General features: G+C 46.4%; 2 protein-coding genes across 2 annotated transcripts in view; both read right to left on the minus strand.

Moving 5' to 3' along the window:
* LOC148517435 (protein FAM3C-like) overlaps window positions 1-2,458 on the minus strand; it is a 121,606-nt gene extending 119,148 nt beyond the window's left edge. The window contains exon 1 of the mRNA XM_088478708.1: window positions 2,384-2,458. The gene's annotated coding sequence lies outside the window, so the exon portion shown is untranslated. The remainder of the gene's footprint in view (window positions 1-2,383) is intronic.
* Window positions 2,459-6,069: 3,611 nt separating this feature from the next.
* LOC148517436 (uncharacterized) overlaps window positions 6,070-14,394 on the minus strand; it is a 94,076-nt gene continuing 85,751 nt past the window's right edge. The window contains exon 4 of the mRNA XM_088478711.1: window positions 6,070-9,074. Within this exon, the coding sequence (XP_088334837.1) occupies window positions 9,060-9,074 (15 nt within the window). The 3' untranslated portion in view covers window positions 6,070-9,059. The remainder of the gene's footprint in view (window positions 9,075-14,394) is intronic.

Below are 14,394 nucleotides of genomic sequence, written 5' to 3' on the forward strand. Positions count from 1 at the left end.
GCCCATCCTTTTTAATGTAGGTCTCTACTGCCCCTGTGTATCAGGTTCTCCTTGATGACAAATGGGTCCGTCGTTGATGTCGTCACCCAGGAAATAAACTGCTTAACTTACTTAGAAGCTGTATCAGGGTTTCAATACCACGCATAAAAGGTCCCTCATTAATACAGGTGTCCTCATGTGCTATTTCTGTAGTCTCACCAAGCAGCCTTCGCAGTGCACCAGGTCCTGCATGACTCGGCTTGCATAGAGAGTCTTTTTTGCTGAAATGAGTCTTCGTCGAAACGCGATACGACAAAACCGCTTCACGAGACTGCACTAATTACTTAGATATGGGACACTTGTATACCTGTGCGCGACTGAGTCTGAATCTGTATACGAAGTACTACCATGCAACTGCCGCTGCTTTCGTCAACGAAAAGTTCATGTATACAGATTCGGTAGCACAGAGAGATACAAGTATTGCAAATCTAATTAATCAGTGCAGTCTCATGAAGCGGTTTTGTCACATCACGTTGCGACTAAGACGCACATTCAAGCTAAAAAGATGCTACACCACTCAGAGAAGCTCAAACGCGCCAGGTTTCTTACACCGAATGGCGTATTGAGGCTAGGTTATGAGGACATATCTGCATCAGCTAGAGATTTAACACATGCTGCACAAACACAGTGACATTCCGTTAGTTCTCTACCCTCCATCTGCCCCTGTACAAGTATGGAGAAGATAGAAGTTACTAATACCTCTTTTCGACCAAACCCCGGGTCCGACCTGGGTTTTTGGACATGGTTCCAACCCAGGTCAGACACCATTTACATTGCACCACGATCTGGGTTACTCCCAGGTCAGCTCTGTTCACACTGAACCCAGGTCTGCCCTGCTAAACCTGTGAGGTCATAAAAAGTGGGAGGTGACTGCTCCACAACCACCAATCAGCTTGACCCAGGTCAGATAACCCGGGTTGCACAGTTTACACTGCACCATTACCTGGGTCCATCTAGGGTCCAACCCTGGTAGCTACCTGGGTCATATTGCTGGATCACTTGGTTATTTTTCAGGGACCCTTTTACACTGAGCTGCGACTTGTGTAGACCCAGCTGGTGTAAAAGGGGTATAAGTCATGTTTAAAGAGTTTTTCCAGTAGAATACCCTTAAGAAGGTGTATACCTAGGAAATGTGCTCTTCGGCCTTTAGGGTGTGGGCTCCAGACAGGGGGGGCGACACCTCTTTCCTGTATTAGCACCTCCCCTTTCTGGTCCCAACACCTCCCCTTTATAGGTTTTTTTTATGGCCATATTGATTATTACTATGTATGTATTTGTGTTCACCATGTGTGAATACACAGTTTTAGCACCAGCAGCCCCTGCTCCCCCTCCCCCGGCCATCTCCCTGCAACCCCCATTCTTGTCCTAGATCAGAACCCATCCTCCCCTTTGTGCAGCGGCAGAAGCAGCCATCCCCCTGCTCCCCACTCCCACCAGCCATCTCCCTGCTTCCCCTCTTCCTCAGTATAGCAGCAGTGCAGGACGGGGGCTGTAACGTCTCCCTGCACAATGTCAGTAGCGTACAGACAGTGCCACTGTGCAGGGTTGACAGTCTACACTCCAGTCAGTCCTGCAGCAGCCCCCCCCCCCAATCGACCCCCCCCTGGATCCGCCACTGGCTCCAGATTGATGTAATTTCTCCTTAGTGCTACAGCTCTTAGTAAAGTCTCAGCATTTCAAACAACTTTCCCACCGTCAGCACAGAGGTGTAACCAGGGAGTGACATAATTTAGATACTGGCGATTTCCGGCGAGCTCAGAAAAAGGAGAGCCGAATCCCCAACCCCAAGATTGCACAGGTAACCAGCTCTGTCCCTGCTTCCAATCCGGAATCTGCTTAGCAGGATCATCTGGACGCCCTGGCAATAGCTAAGCCACTTCATTTAAAACCTAAAAACACACACTAAACTTCAAGGATGTACAGTCAGGTTAGGCAGAGTCTCCCTTGTCATACTACTGAGATTTGATATAAAAATGATTAGAATAATACAAGGTAGATATTTATAACTTATTGTAATAATTTTTATAGTCAACATACACCAGCTTTGTGGCGCTCCCTAGGACGGGATCGGTATGACATACCGGCAAAGGCATATCAGGCGGTTCGAATCCAGACGCTGGAACACCGCCAGTGAAGATCCCGACCGGTATTTTCTCTATTTGCTAACCTAACCCAACCCCCCCTAACTCGCCCTTAGGGGTGCCTAACCCTAACCCCCCCCCTTTCCCGCAGCCTAAACCTAAGTTTCCCAGGGGGGGGTGCCTAACCCTAACCACCCCCTTCCCCGAGCCTTAACCTAACCCTCCCCACCCCCGCAGCTGTCCGCACTGGCTGCCCGGCTTACCTTCGATCGGCATGCCGGATGGCAGGTTCCCCACAGGAAGAGGACTGCAGTGATTAGAGCTCAGTAAGCAGAAGCAAGAGAAGACACAATAGTGCAGGTAGGAGAATGAATGGACACTGAAGCTTAGCATAGTGAGCGGAGAATTACAGTGAGTAGGGGGTGACACAGGCTCCCAGCACTCAGATCCATGTGTGCCTCCCCAGCCATTGACCTCACCGCACTGCTACACTTGTGCTCACATGCATACGTAGACACACACTTATCGCTCTTAGAAAAAAAAAGACAGACACACACCCTATACAACTTTTATGGCTTACATCATTGTGAGGGTGTCGACTCATCGGTTAATTCCACACATTCCTTCTCTGTGCTCCAGCCCAGTTACTTGCTGTTAGAGAAGCACAAGGAAAATTCATATGGACACACAGAATGTCAAAAGAAAAAAAAAAATGCAAGATGCAACAGACAGAAATATTACATAGTACAAAATGTATCTATGTTCCGTTCTACATTTATATGTACTGTACACTGGTGTGCCAAAAGTGATGGGATAGATGCCTAGCATTGCATAAGAAGAATGACATGGTGCATTATCGTGCTGGAATATTCCATCGTTGTGAGGGTACTTGAAGTCTATGATCATCAAGCAATGCAATGTAGTGGTTACCGGTCAGTGATGTGTTGAGATGAACCAGCGACCCAACCCATGCCATGTGAACACACCACACCATTATGGAACCACCACCAGCCTGCACGGCACCTTGTTGACAACTGGGGTCCATGGCCTCATGGGGTCTACGCCACACCCGAACCCTACGATCAGCCCAAAACTGGAACAGTGAATCATCCGACCAGGCCACATGTTGCCAGTCCTCCAGGGTTAAATTAGCAACATCATGAGCCCAGGGTAGGCGCTGTGTCTGATGTCGTAGTATTAACAGACACTCTGGTGGGTCTTCTGCTCCCATATCCCATGGAAGCTAAAGAACGCTGCTCTGACCTGCTGAATAGAAGCCTCATATCTCCTGCATTGAATGTGGATGTGATTTGCACAAGTGTCACTTGTCGGTTACCATGGACAAATCTGATGCAGCCACTCCGCTGTCCACGTGTGTGGAAATGGCTACCAGGAGGTATTCCCTGTACACACGTGACCCCGTAGATCGCGGAATGTTGAATGTCCACACAACTTCGGAAATGGAATGTCCCATTTGTCGGGCACCCACTATCACGACCCGTTCGAACTTAGATAATTCCAGTCACCTTGCCATGAGCAGCCCAAGCGGTGTTCATACTGACTCACGCGCTGTCAGATTACAACTGATGCCGGTCTGGGCAGTTCTATTACCATTACATACTGCTCTCTCCTGACTTTTGGCACTTCAGTGTACATAATGTGCGATACAAAGCCATTATACAGTGTGAGGGACAATTCTGCTAAGGTTCAATGCAAAACAAAACACAAAAGAAAAAATTGGTCCATCACCCATCTGTATGCACCCTGAAGATATAATGTATGTAAAGAGTAATTTATATTTGGTGTTTTATATCAAGCAATTTTTCTGCACTCTCTCTACCTTCAGATCTATTGCGTTGTTAGCTACCTTCAAATGTACCTCTCCACAAGTTCCACAAGCCTTCTACCAGTTTGTTTAGGCTCTGGGCACAGATCTTCTATAATGTAACATACAGGGAGCCTGAGGTGTGTAGATATTAGCAATTATATAATGATCAAGACCTAAGTTTAAATCTCTGCATCTTTTATAAGCTGATGAAGTGTTTACAACAAGCGAAGTTTATTAATAGCTTGCATTCATCTTTATTAGCCCTTTCATTTAATCAAATACTTAGCTTGTGAGCAGAGCCCTCTTACTTCTGTGTTTGTCCGTTATTAATTAGATCTATTTTATTACTGTTCTTTTAAGGTTTTGTTCCCATTTTAAAGCTCTATGGAATACGCTGGACCTATATATGTAAATGTTCATCATCAACATACAGTAGTAAAACGGCAAGTTATCCTTGAGCTTAGGTAGCCTTGCTGAACTCTAATGGAAAGTATCCATACACTTACCTTAAAAAAAACCCAAACAAATAAGGAACATACGGATGATCTCATACAAAGGAAAGCAACAACAGGAATAGAAAAAAATCCAGTTGGACTGGAATTGAATTGAAATTAAAACACATTATTACAGTTTGCATAATTAAGAATGCAACTGCTCTGCCCTCACCATCACTTACACTATTTATCCAACCAAACTTACGTGGAGTTTGAAAAGGAACATTTCTCTATTGCATCATTCTACTGGGTAAGAAAGTAGACAGAAATAAAACTGACTTAAATTCAATAAACTAAACTTTTCATGAATTTCTTTCTGAAATAGAAATTGCAGACTGGAGCAATTATGAAAACTAACCTACAGCAACCAAATTCCTAATGTCAATATAGAAAATGAGATCGGATTGCTTGCTATAACCCCTAACAGTCAGACAACCCAATGCACTTCAGGGGTCGCATTGGGGGGGGGGGGGGGGGGCACTCTAACCTTCAAAGGGCCGCACATTACTCTCAGTCTCAGTAGACATCTCAATACACAGCTCAATTAATAGCTTTAATCAAATGAAAGAGACCCCATATATGTAATAAACACATAAGTAGGCATTTACTGTAAAAGAAGCATTACAAGCTTTAATACACAAATTTGACAACCAAGCCGGAAAGAGCTCTAACATGTCCCAAAACAGTGGCAAGAGTACAAAGATATATTGGCAGTGTTTATTATTCCAAAATTTAAAAAAATTGGGCTATTGGAACATTTTATGGTGAGATTGAACAACTTGTAGAGGTTAATGAGTATTTTGCATCTACTATTAGATATAACACTGACAAGCAGATATCTGTACCATTCAAAGGCATACATTAACAGCATATTGTAACATCCTGCCCCACCCCCAACTACCATTTGCGGTATGTGCTCAACAAATAAACGAAAGCTATGATTTACTTTCACTACCATTTGCGGTATGTGCTCAACAAATAAACGAAAGCTATGATTTACTTTCACCCTCTGTAAAATACTCTAAAATCGTGTGTTATACGATATGAAGCCCTATGTTCCTACATTCTCAGTGAAATCCATGCATGATAGCAAATTCAGTCCTGTGCTACAGTATATGGAGTGTCATTTAATATTAAGCTTTTCACCAGGTGGTGGCAATAGGGGGAGATTTAATAAAGCTTGGAGAGAGATAAAATTGGAGATAAATAGCACCAAACAATCAGCTCCTGTCACTTTACAGACTGTGTTTAAAAATGCCAGTTAGGAGCTGATTGGTTGGTGCTATTTATCTCTCTCCAAACTTTATTAAATCTCCCCCTATGTTTTACTTAAAGCTGGCAGAAAAAACAAAAAAAGGGAACAAACTCTTTAATCTTTTAAAACAAGAAAACAAAAATGCGCTAGCAGCACTAAACCACCATCACTACGCAAACTGGCCACGACGCAACTCCAGCTACACAAAGCGGTACCTTGTGTGCAGTATTTAAAAAGAAAGTTATAGTAGTTTAAATTTTGCTGGCGTAGGTCACAGCCCACATAGTTCACCGAAGGTTAAATGGAGAATCTCACACATAGTTGACAACTAATTTTATTACAACAATGCAAAACTTAGGATAACTTCCGCAAACACATGTTGATCGCTTTCCATCCCTCCCAGTGCTGCTAAACATAGGGATCACACAATGTATTAAGGTCATGTTACCTAACAATTAACACAGTTTATAAACAATTAATGTTGTATTCTGTGGATTAAAACCAAAAACACGAACATATGTACAATACAAACGTTTATTTTCAAACAGCTAATAAAACAAGAACATTTACATACTGTGCAATTAAAACAAGAGTGGAAGGTAAAAACATGGGTTACCTTTTAACTATTAGTTAAAGTGCTTGAGAAAAAGTTCCAGAAAATGTAGCAGTCAGTATATAGATTGCAGATAAAACCGTTTGCCATATACGGGTATTGTAATTTCTGCAGCTGTGTGCTAATGACAAACGGACTCACATCAAACGCTAGGTGACCTGACCCTGCATTGTATCCTGAAAGACTGCAGACTATCCTGGAGTCTGAAGTATTAAATTAAGCATAACCTCCAGGCTTTAGCCCTAAGCCAACATACCGCTTACCTTGTTGTACAGCACTTTGTCATCTGTAGTCCTCAAATATTTCCTTCTACTGTTTCAGTGCATAAAAACTAAAATGTTCCTTCCCACCTCTGCTAAAACTAGTGCAATGATACTAGGCGGAGGCTGGGAGACCCCATGACAATCTAACAATAAAAACCCACCACAGTCCATTAGAACTATCGGGTGTATATAACAACACACAAGTTTTCAAGTCAAGTATCCCCACCGAGATACAGTCAATATCCTGGAGGCCGCGATACAGACGCCAGTATCCCGACCACCGGAATACCGCGGGTAAGTAGTAGAGTGGGGGGTTAGGTTCAGAGGTTAGGCACTAAGGGGGAGGGTTACGGTAAGGAGGGGATGATGGACGTGTTGGAGGTACTTGAGGCCTGGAATTGAGAACCCGATTTAGTGCAATGTGTGGCACGCCACAGCTACCAATCGAATTATAGCATTCAATTTACTAACAAATGAAAGGAAAAAAAATAAAAAACACCTCAAACCAGATCTCTAGCTTCAGCAGTTAGACCATGTCTGTGTGTGCTATGGCTTCTACTTCAACTATTTTTCTTAAAATGAGCCTAACTGACAATGCCAAGAAGCTTAGTACACGGGACAGACATGTAGTACATCAGTTTACACATCCACACTGAAATTGCCACGTGTATCCCCTGAGGAACCTGTTTTCTTCCTTGAGATGGAAAATTAATTCCTGGAATCAAAATGAGAAGCAGGAGCTGTGGGGTCACTACAGCCAAAAAAAAACAATGATAGCTAAAATCTGGACAGGACAGGACACTGGACACATGATAAAATCTTGAATGGCTCAGAAAACAGGTTCTGCAATAGGAACCTACGGTTAAACCTATAGTTATCTTGCACCTGACCATTTTTCCCTTTTTAGATTTTCTCCCAAGGAAGACCCCAGACACCTGCTATCAGATGTGTGTGGGACAGTCTTCCATCTCCTGTCATAACACTCTCCACACTACAGAACCTAGGTTATATACAGTACGAAACACCTATGGCAAGTAGTCAGAACTGTATCGTACAAGAAACAGAGGGTCCTTGGAATTCTTCTAGTTGGGGGGGGGGGGGGGGGTGATTTGGAAATAAAACCACATGTGCTATAGTTCATCTACCACTACAGCATTGCATTGTTCTTCTAGGTCTTTTTAAGTTTTCCCGGACCTGTGAAGATAGGAGAATCTTTTACCTGTTCCCTGGAGCCATAAGAAAGGAATAGTGATTTTATGAGGCTGTAAAGCTTGTGTTTTGTAATAATAATTATAATCAGTGCTTATTCTAGTCCATGAAAACAGGTGCCAGAACTCATCTAAAGTTACAAGCTGAGAGCAGATTTATAGTAGCTTCCTTACTCTAGATAAGTGTGTAGATGCTCTGCATTCATTTTTGAAATTTCACAGATTTTTCTCCTGATTCTTCAACCAGTCATAAGAATTAAAACTATGGGGTATATTTACTAAAGTGCACGTTTTCAGAAGTGATGTTTTCCCATAGCAAGCAACCAGACTCTACTTGACATTTATCTAGCACCTCCTAGCAGATAACAGCTAGAATCTGATTGGTTGTTATGGGCAACAACTCCACTTCTTAAAACCCGCACCTTAGTAAATATACTCCTTAGACTAAAGAAAAAAGTTGCCAGTACTGCATACCCCTGTGTACCTGCAAACAAAAGCATAGATGATAATGATATGAAGAAAAAAAAAAAAGCCACTGATTTTGGACTACATCTTGCAGATAGATTTAGGCACCTTGTGATTTTCCAGCTATTTTGATTTATCTAGTCTACACCAAGAAAGCTTTTACAGTACGTTGGTGTTCTTTTAAAACGAATACCCACAGTCCACTATGTATTGTGACTGACCACATCCAAGTAGCATCATGATGAGGGGTCTTAACCCGGAACTGTAATAGGAGCAAAACAAACACAGAAATGGTCACTCTCCCAGGAGCCTTGAACCTCAGGGACAAGGTGAAGGCAGAACTAAATTAGATTGATATGACGGTTGTCCAATCCAGTGCAGTCCTCACTACACACCTTATCCTGGCATGGCTTAAATTCTGATCTGTGGTTCCAGTCCATTCTTTGCTAGAACTTAATATAACCAGTCACTTTTGGTGATATTAATGTGCCAGCTGTGTACAAGTGGGGGTTGGGGGTCGCGTGGGTAGGGGGGCATCGGCCTGCTATACATGGTGGGGGTCAGTCCACCCAGTTGGGTATATAAATACAAATTCTTATTTCAAACTGATTTAATACTGATCATTCACATTCATAAATACACTGTATTCTTTATCCCATTTGTACAAGTGCATAGAAGTACAAAGTCATAAAAACATAGAAAATATAATTATTCACATAAATTAAAAGCCCATTTACATAGTTCAGTGCATCCTAGGATCTTGCAGAATGACATGGTCATTGCCAAGTGCTGGTAGAATTACAGTGTTTCCCTTTATTCCAGCAGATCCTGCAAAATAGAAGAAACAGATGTAAAATATGAGATATGGTAAGAACTTACCTTTGTTATCTCTATTTCTACGAAGTCCATAGGGTTCCCCAGGATACCTTGGGGTATAGGTGATGACGTCAGGCATCGGGCACCATAGAGTTAAGTTTTCAGCCTCCCAGGATGCACTAGGGTCCCCCTCCTATACCTCGCCCCCGAGCCAAGGCATCTCAGTTACGTACCAAGCCATAGGCCGGAGGACTAGAAGGAAGAGAGAGAAGAAAGATCTGGACACACACAAGAATCACATTCTCACCAGAGGGAGACTGAAAAAAAACGGTGACCAGAGTAAAGCCCATCTGCAGCACAGGTGCGACAGGGCAGAAGTCCTGTGGAACCCTATGGACTTCGCAGAAATAGAGATAACAAAGGTAAGTTCTTACCAGATCTCATATTTTCTACATCAGGGTCCATAGGGTATCCACAGGATACCTTGGGGATGTCCCAAAGCAGTATCCTTTAAGGGTGGGGACACTCCTGTGCTGAAAGGGGAATCCGCCGCCAGAAGGAAGCATCCTGAGAGGCAAGGTGCCAAACGCGTAATACCTCACAAATGGTCAAACGCGTAATACCTCACAAATGGTATTGACAGAGGACCACGTGGCAGCCTTGCAGATCTGGACTGCAGATGCACCACGTCGAGCTGCCCACGAAAGACCCACAGACCTAGTGGAATGTGCCCTCACAGAAGAAGGAACCGGAAGGCCTTCATGAAGATAAGCTTCTGAAATAGCCATACGAATCCAACCTGCCAAAGTTTGCTTTGAAGCAGGCCAACCCTTTTTACGGAAGCCATAGGAGGACAAACAAGGCGTCCGACTTCCTAAAAGAAGAAGTGCGGTCAACATAAATCCTTAAGGCCCGCACCACGTCCAAAGTGGCCTCACCCACTGAAAGATCAGGTGAGTTAAAAGCCGGCACAATGATTTCCTCGATGTGGAAACTTGAAACAACTTTGGGAAGTAATCCAGGACGAGTGCGCAGCACCGCCCTGTTCCTATGAAAAATCAGAAAAGGGAGTCTACAGGAGAGAGCCCCTAAGTCAGAAACAAGTCTGGCCGAAGCAATGGCCAGAAGGAATATTGTTTTAGCTGTCAGCCATTTAAGGCTAAATCCCAAGGCGCCACCGGTGGAACAAAAGGTGGCTGAATGCGAATAACACCTTGCATAAAGGTGCGCACATCAGGGAGCGCAGCAATCCTTCGATGGAACCAGACTGACAGGGAAGACACCTGCACCTTCAGAGAAGCAAAGCGAAACCCATGGTCTAGCCCCGCCTGTAGGAAAGCCAATACTCTAGACAGACGGAACTCCCGAGGGGCATAACCTCTCGGTCGACACCACTGGAAGAACGTATGCCACATACGATGGTATATCCTTGCAGAGGATGGTTTCCGAGCTCTTAGCATGGTTTGCACCACAGAGCTGGAAAACCCCCTGGACCTTAACATGGCCGTCTCAACAGCCACGCCGTCAAAGACAGCCGAGCCAGGTCCGGGTGAAGACAAGGACCCTGTGATAGCAGGTCCGGTCGTAGCGGCAACCGCAGAGGAATGTCCACGGATAGACTCTGAAAGTCTGAGAACCAGTGCCGCCGGGGCCACTCGGGAGTGATCAACAGGAGTGTACCCCCTTCCTGTTTGAATTTCCGGATTACCCGCAGAAGAAGGGAAAACGGAGGAAAGAGATAAGCAAACCGGAACATCCACTGGACGGACAGAGCATCCACCAGAGACACCTTTTCGTCTCTTGTTCGAGACCCGTACACCGGCAACTTGTTGTTGTGCCGTGACGCCATGAGGTCTATCTCTGGAAGACCCCACCTGTCCACCAGAAGTTGAAAGACGTCCTGGTGCAGAGACCATTCCGCCGAATGTACGTCCTGGCGACTGAGAAAATCCGCTTCCCAGTTGAGGACTCCCGGGATGAATACTGCTGATATAGCCGGGAGATTGCGTTCCGCCCAGACCAGGATGCGGGACACCTCTACGAGTGCCGCCCGGCTTCGGGTTCCTCCTTGTCAATTTATGTAGGCCACGGTGGTGGCGTTGTCCGACTGGACTTGCACGGGGTGACCTTGGAGAACCCAATGTGCCTGCTGGAGAGCATTAAAAACCGTGCGGAGTTCCAAGATGTTTATTGGAAGCTCCTTTTCTGCCTGAATCCACCTGCCCTGGAACAAGTGTGGACCCGTGACAGCTCCCCAGCCCCGAAGACTGGCGTCCGTTGTTAACTGGACCCAGTTCGCCACCCAAAATGGACGACCCTTGTTGAGGTGGGTCGTCTGCAACCACCAGACTAGAGACAGGCGAACCTTTGGAGTGAGCACCATCGTCTGGGACTTTAGACTGAAGCAGTCCATTCCATTTGGACAGGATCAATTGCTGCAGAGGTCTGGAGTGAAACTGGGCATATTCCACCATGTCGAATACTGACAACATGGAGCCCAACAACCTCATTGCCGAGTGCAGAGACACTCGGCGACACTGTAGACAACAGCGCACCTTCAACTGCAAGACAGAGATCTTTTTCCCGTCACAAAGATCCGTTGCTGTCTAGAGTCCAACAAGGCTCCGAGGTGCAGAATCCTCTGAGACGGGATCAGGGTGGACTTTTGCCAGTTTATCAACCAGCCGTGACGTTGCAGTACTGCAATGGTCAGGTCCAAATGGTGTAGAAGGAGCTCTGGAGATCCTGCCACCAACAGAAGGTCGTCCAGATACGGCAACAAGCGGACTCCCTGCATCCACAGGTAAGCCGCCATGACCGCATTGCCTTGGTTAACACTCGTGGTGCTGTCGCCAGGCTAAAAGGTAACGCCCGGAACTGGAAGTGATCGTTGCGGATTCCAAACCTGAGGAACTGCTGATGGCGCAAAAGAATAGGGACATGCAGGTAAGCGTCCTGTATGTCCAAAAACACCATGTAATCCCCAGGTTCCAGCACCAGAATGATAGACCGTAAGGTCTCCATCCGAAACCGAGGCACCCTCAAGGACTTGTTGAGGGCCTTGAGGTTGAGTATAGGACGGTACGACCCATTGGGTTTCAGCACCAAAAATAGATTGGAATAGAAACCCTGGTCCCTCTGGGAGAATGGAACAGGCACTATAACTCCAGCCTGGAGCATAGTATGCAAAACCTTCCGCAGTTCCAAGGCTTTGTTCCGATCTAATGGAAGGCCTGTGGTGAAGAACCGGGATGGGGGCCTGTGCCGAAAGGAGCATACCCGTGAGAAACCACTTCGTGAGCCCAATTGTCTGTCGTAGTTATTGACCAACACTGGGCGAACTGCAACAGGCGGCCTCCCACTTTGGGATCCCCTAAAGGGAGGCCCGGACCATCAGGCCGCAGGCTTGTCATCTGACTTAGGGGCCGGACGTCTGGTACTCCAGGCCTGTTTCCTCGGCTTGGCCGATTTCTTGGGCCCAGCCTGTCGGGGAAAAGTTTGTGCTTTAGGCCTATCCTGGGCCCTGTAAGGCCAAAAGGACTACGTACCCGAACTTGAAGGGACCGCAGCAGACGGGAGACATGCAGATTTGGCTGCTGCCAGCGTAGCTACGATTTTGTCCAGATCCGGACCAAATAGAAGCTTTGCCTTTTAATGAAGAAGTCCTAAGCCCTTTTTGGAATCAGCGTCCGCTTTCCAAGATCGCAACCATAAGGTGCGATGAGCAGCAACAGCTGCAGAAGAAATCCTAGAGGTGAGGATACTGATATCCAAGGCCGCTTCATTGATGTAAGTGGCCGAATCCCGGAGATTTCCCACCAACTCGGCCAGTTCAGCCGAACAGTCAGAGTCCAAAGACTCCTCCAAACTATCCGCCCAGCGCTCCATAGCTCTGGCTACCCAACACACGGCCAAAGCCGGTCTGGATGCCCCCCCCGCAAGGAAATAAATGGACTTCAGGCAGATTTCCAGCTTGCAGTCCGTAGCATCCTTCAAGGAGGACATGGAAGGCATGGGCAAAGTGGCACTTCGGACTAGGCGTGTCACGTGAGAATCCACCTGTGGAGGGGATTTCCACTTAGAAAAATAATTGTCAGCAAACGGATAAGCCACGGCTAAACGCCTCTGAGGCTGATACCGTTTTCCGGGATGTTTCCACGCCTCCTCTAAATGGTCTACTAACTGACCCGAAAGTGGAAACACTGTGGCGTCACCCCTAATATCCTTGAAAAAGGCATATTTGGACTTGGACACTGGAGAATCATCATCCTCAATGACTAAAGCCGTGCGGACTGCCCGAATAAGGCCAGGAATATAAACTTTGGACTTAGCGTCCAACTCTTTAGTACGGAGAGGTTCTTGGTCAGATAGATCCAGAATCTCCCCATCATCGGACGTCACGTCGTCATCCTCATAAGCAGCAGACAGACGCCACAGCCCGCTTGTGCAGCCGCAACACAGACTCCCCTTGTAACACTTCCGACAAACGCTGTACTGAAGTTGTCAGTGAATTAACCCACACAGGCTCCTGGGAAACCTAGTGAGGGTAAATAGGGAGACTGTGGGGTACCATCAGTTGTCTCGGGAACCCCTGCATGGGTGACGACACCACTGACTGCTGGGACAATCCCATCTGGGAAAGCGCAGGTGGCGGAGATAACTGGCCCATTAGGGTTGTAAGCGCCTTAGCGAAACAAGCCCAGGGAGGTTCCTGTACCGGGGCCGTGACAGTAATTGGCCACGCCAATAAATAAACTGCCGACATAACCCCTCCGCATTACCCTCCCCCTCCGCTATTGGTACATTGCACTTAGTACACATAAGCTGGAGAGGAAATTCACTCTCAGACATGATGGTAAGTATGTGACCCCTCTCACTGATACTCGTTAGTATAGTGGGAGAACCGCCCTACAATCACCGCACCGCAAGGGCTTTAGCAGAGTAAGAGCAGGCACAGTAAAATGGCTGACAGTAGAAAGTGAAAGTACAGGCAGCAGACACTAGCAGAAGTCACATACAATGCAGAAGAAATCAATCCCTGCACTATCAGCTCTGTTTCTTAACTACACAGACACAGTCTGGTAGGACACAGCGCTGCATACACAGACCTGCAGTCAACGGAGGAGAGGTATGCCGGGGGACCCAGACCGCGATGCCACCGATCAGCAGCTCCAGCAGCGTTCACCATGCAAAGATGGCCGCCAAGGAGCAGAGAGGAGGCTGGCCTGGGGGAGGAGCGCTGCCACAGGGCCAATCAGCAGCGCAGAGAGGGATGTGTGCAGCGGGGGAGGCGCCGGCTGTATACAGGGAAGGCGCGCTCCCCTGGCATGCA

The sequence above is a fragment of the Taudactylus pleione genome, unplaced genomic scaffold, assembly GCF_031769625.1.
Source record: "Taudactylus pleione unplaced genomic scaffold, aTauple2 ptg000217l, whole genome shotgun sequence".
Lineage (NCBI taxonomy): Eukaryota > Metazoa > Chordata > Amphibia > Anura > Myobatrachidae > Taudactylus > Taudactylus pleione.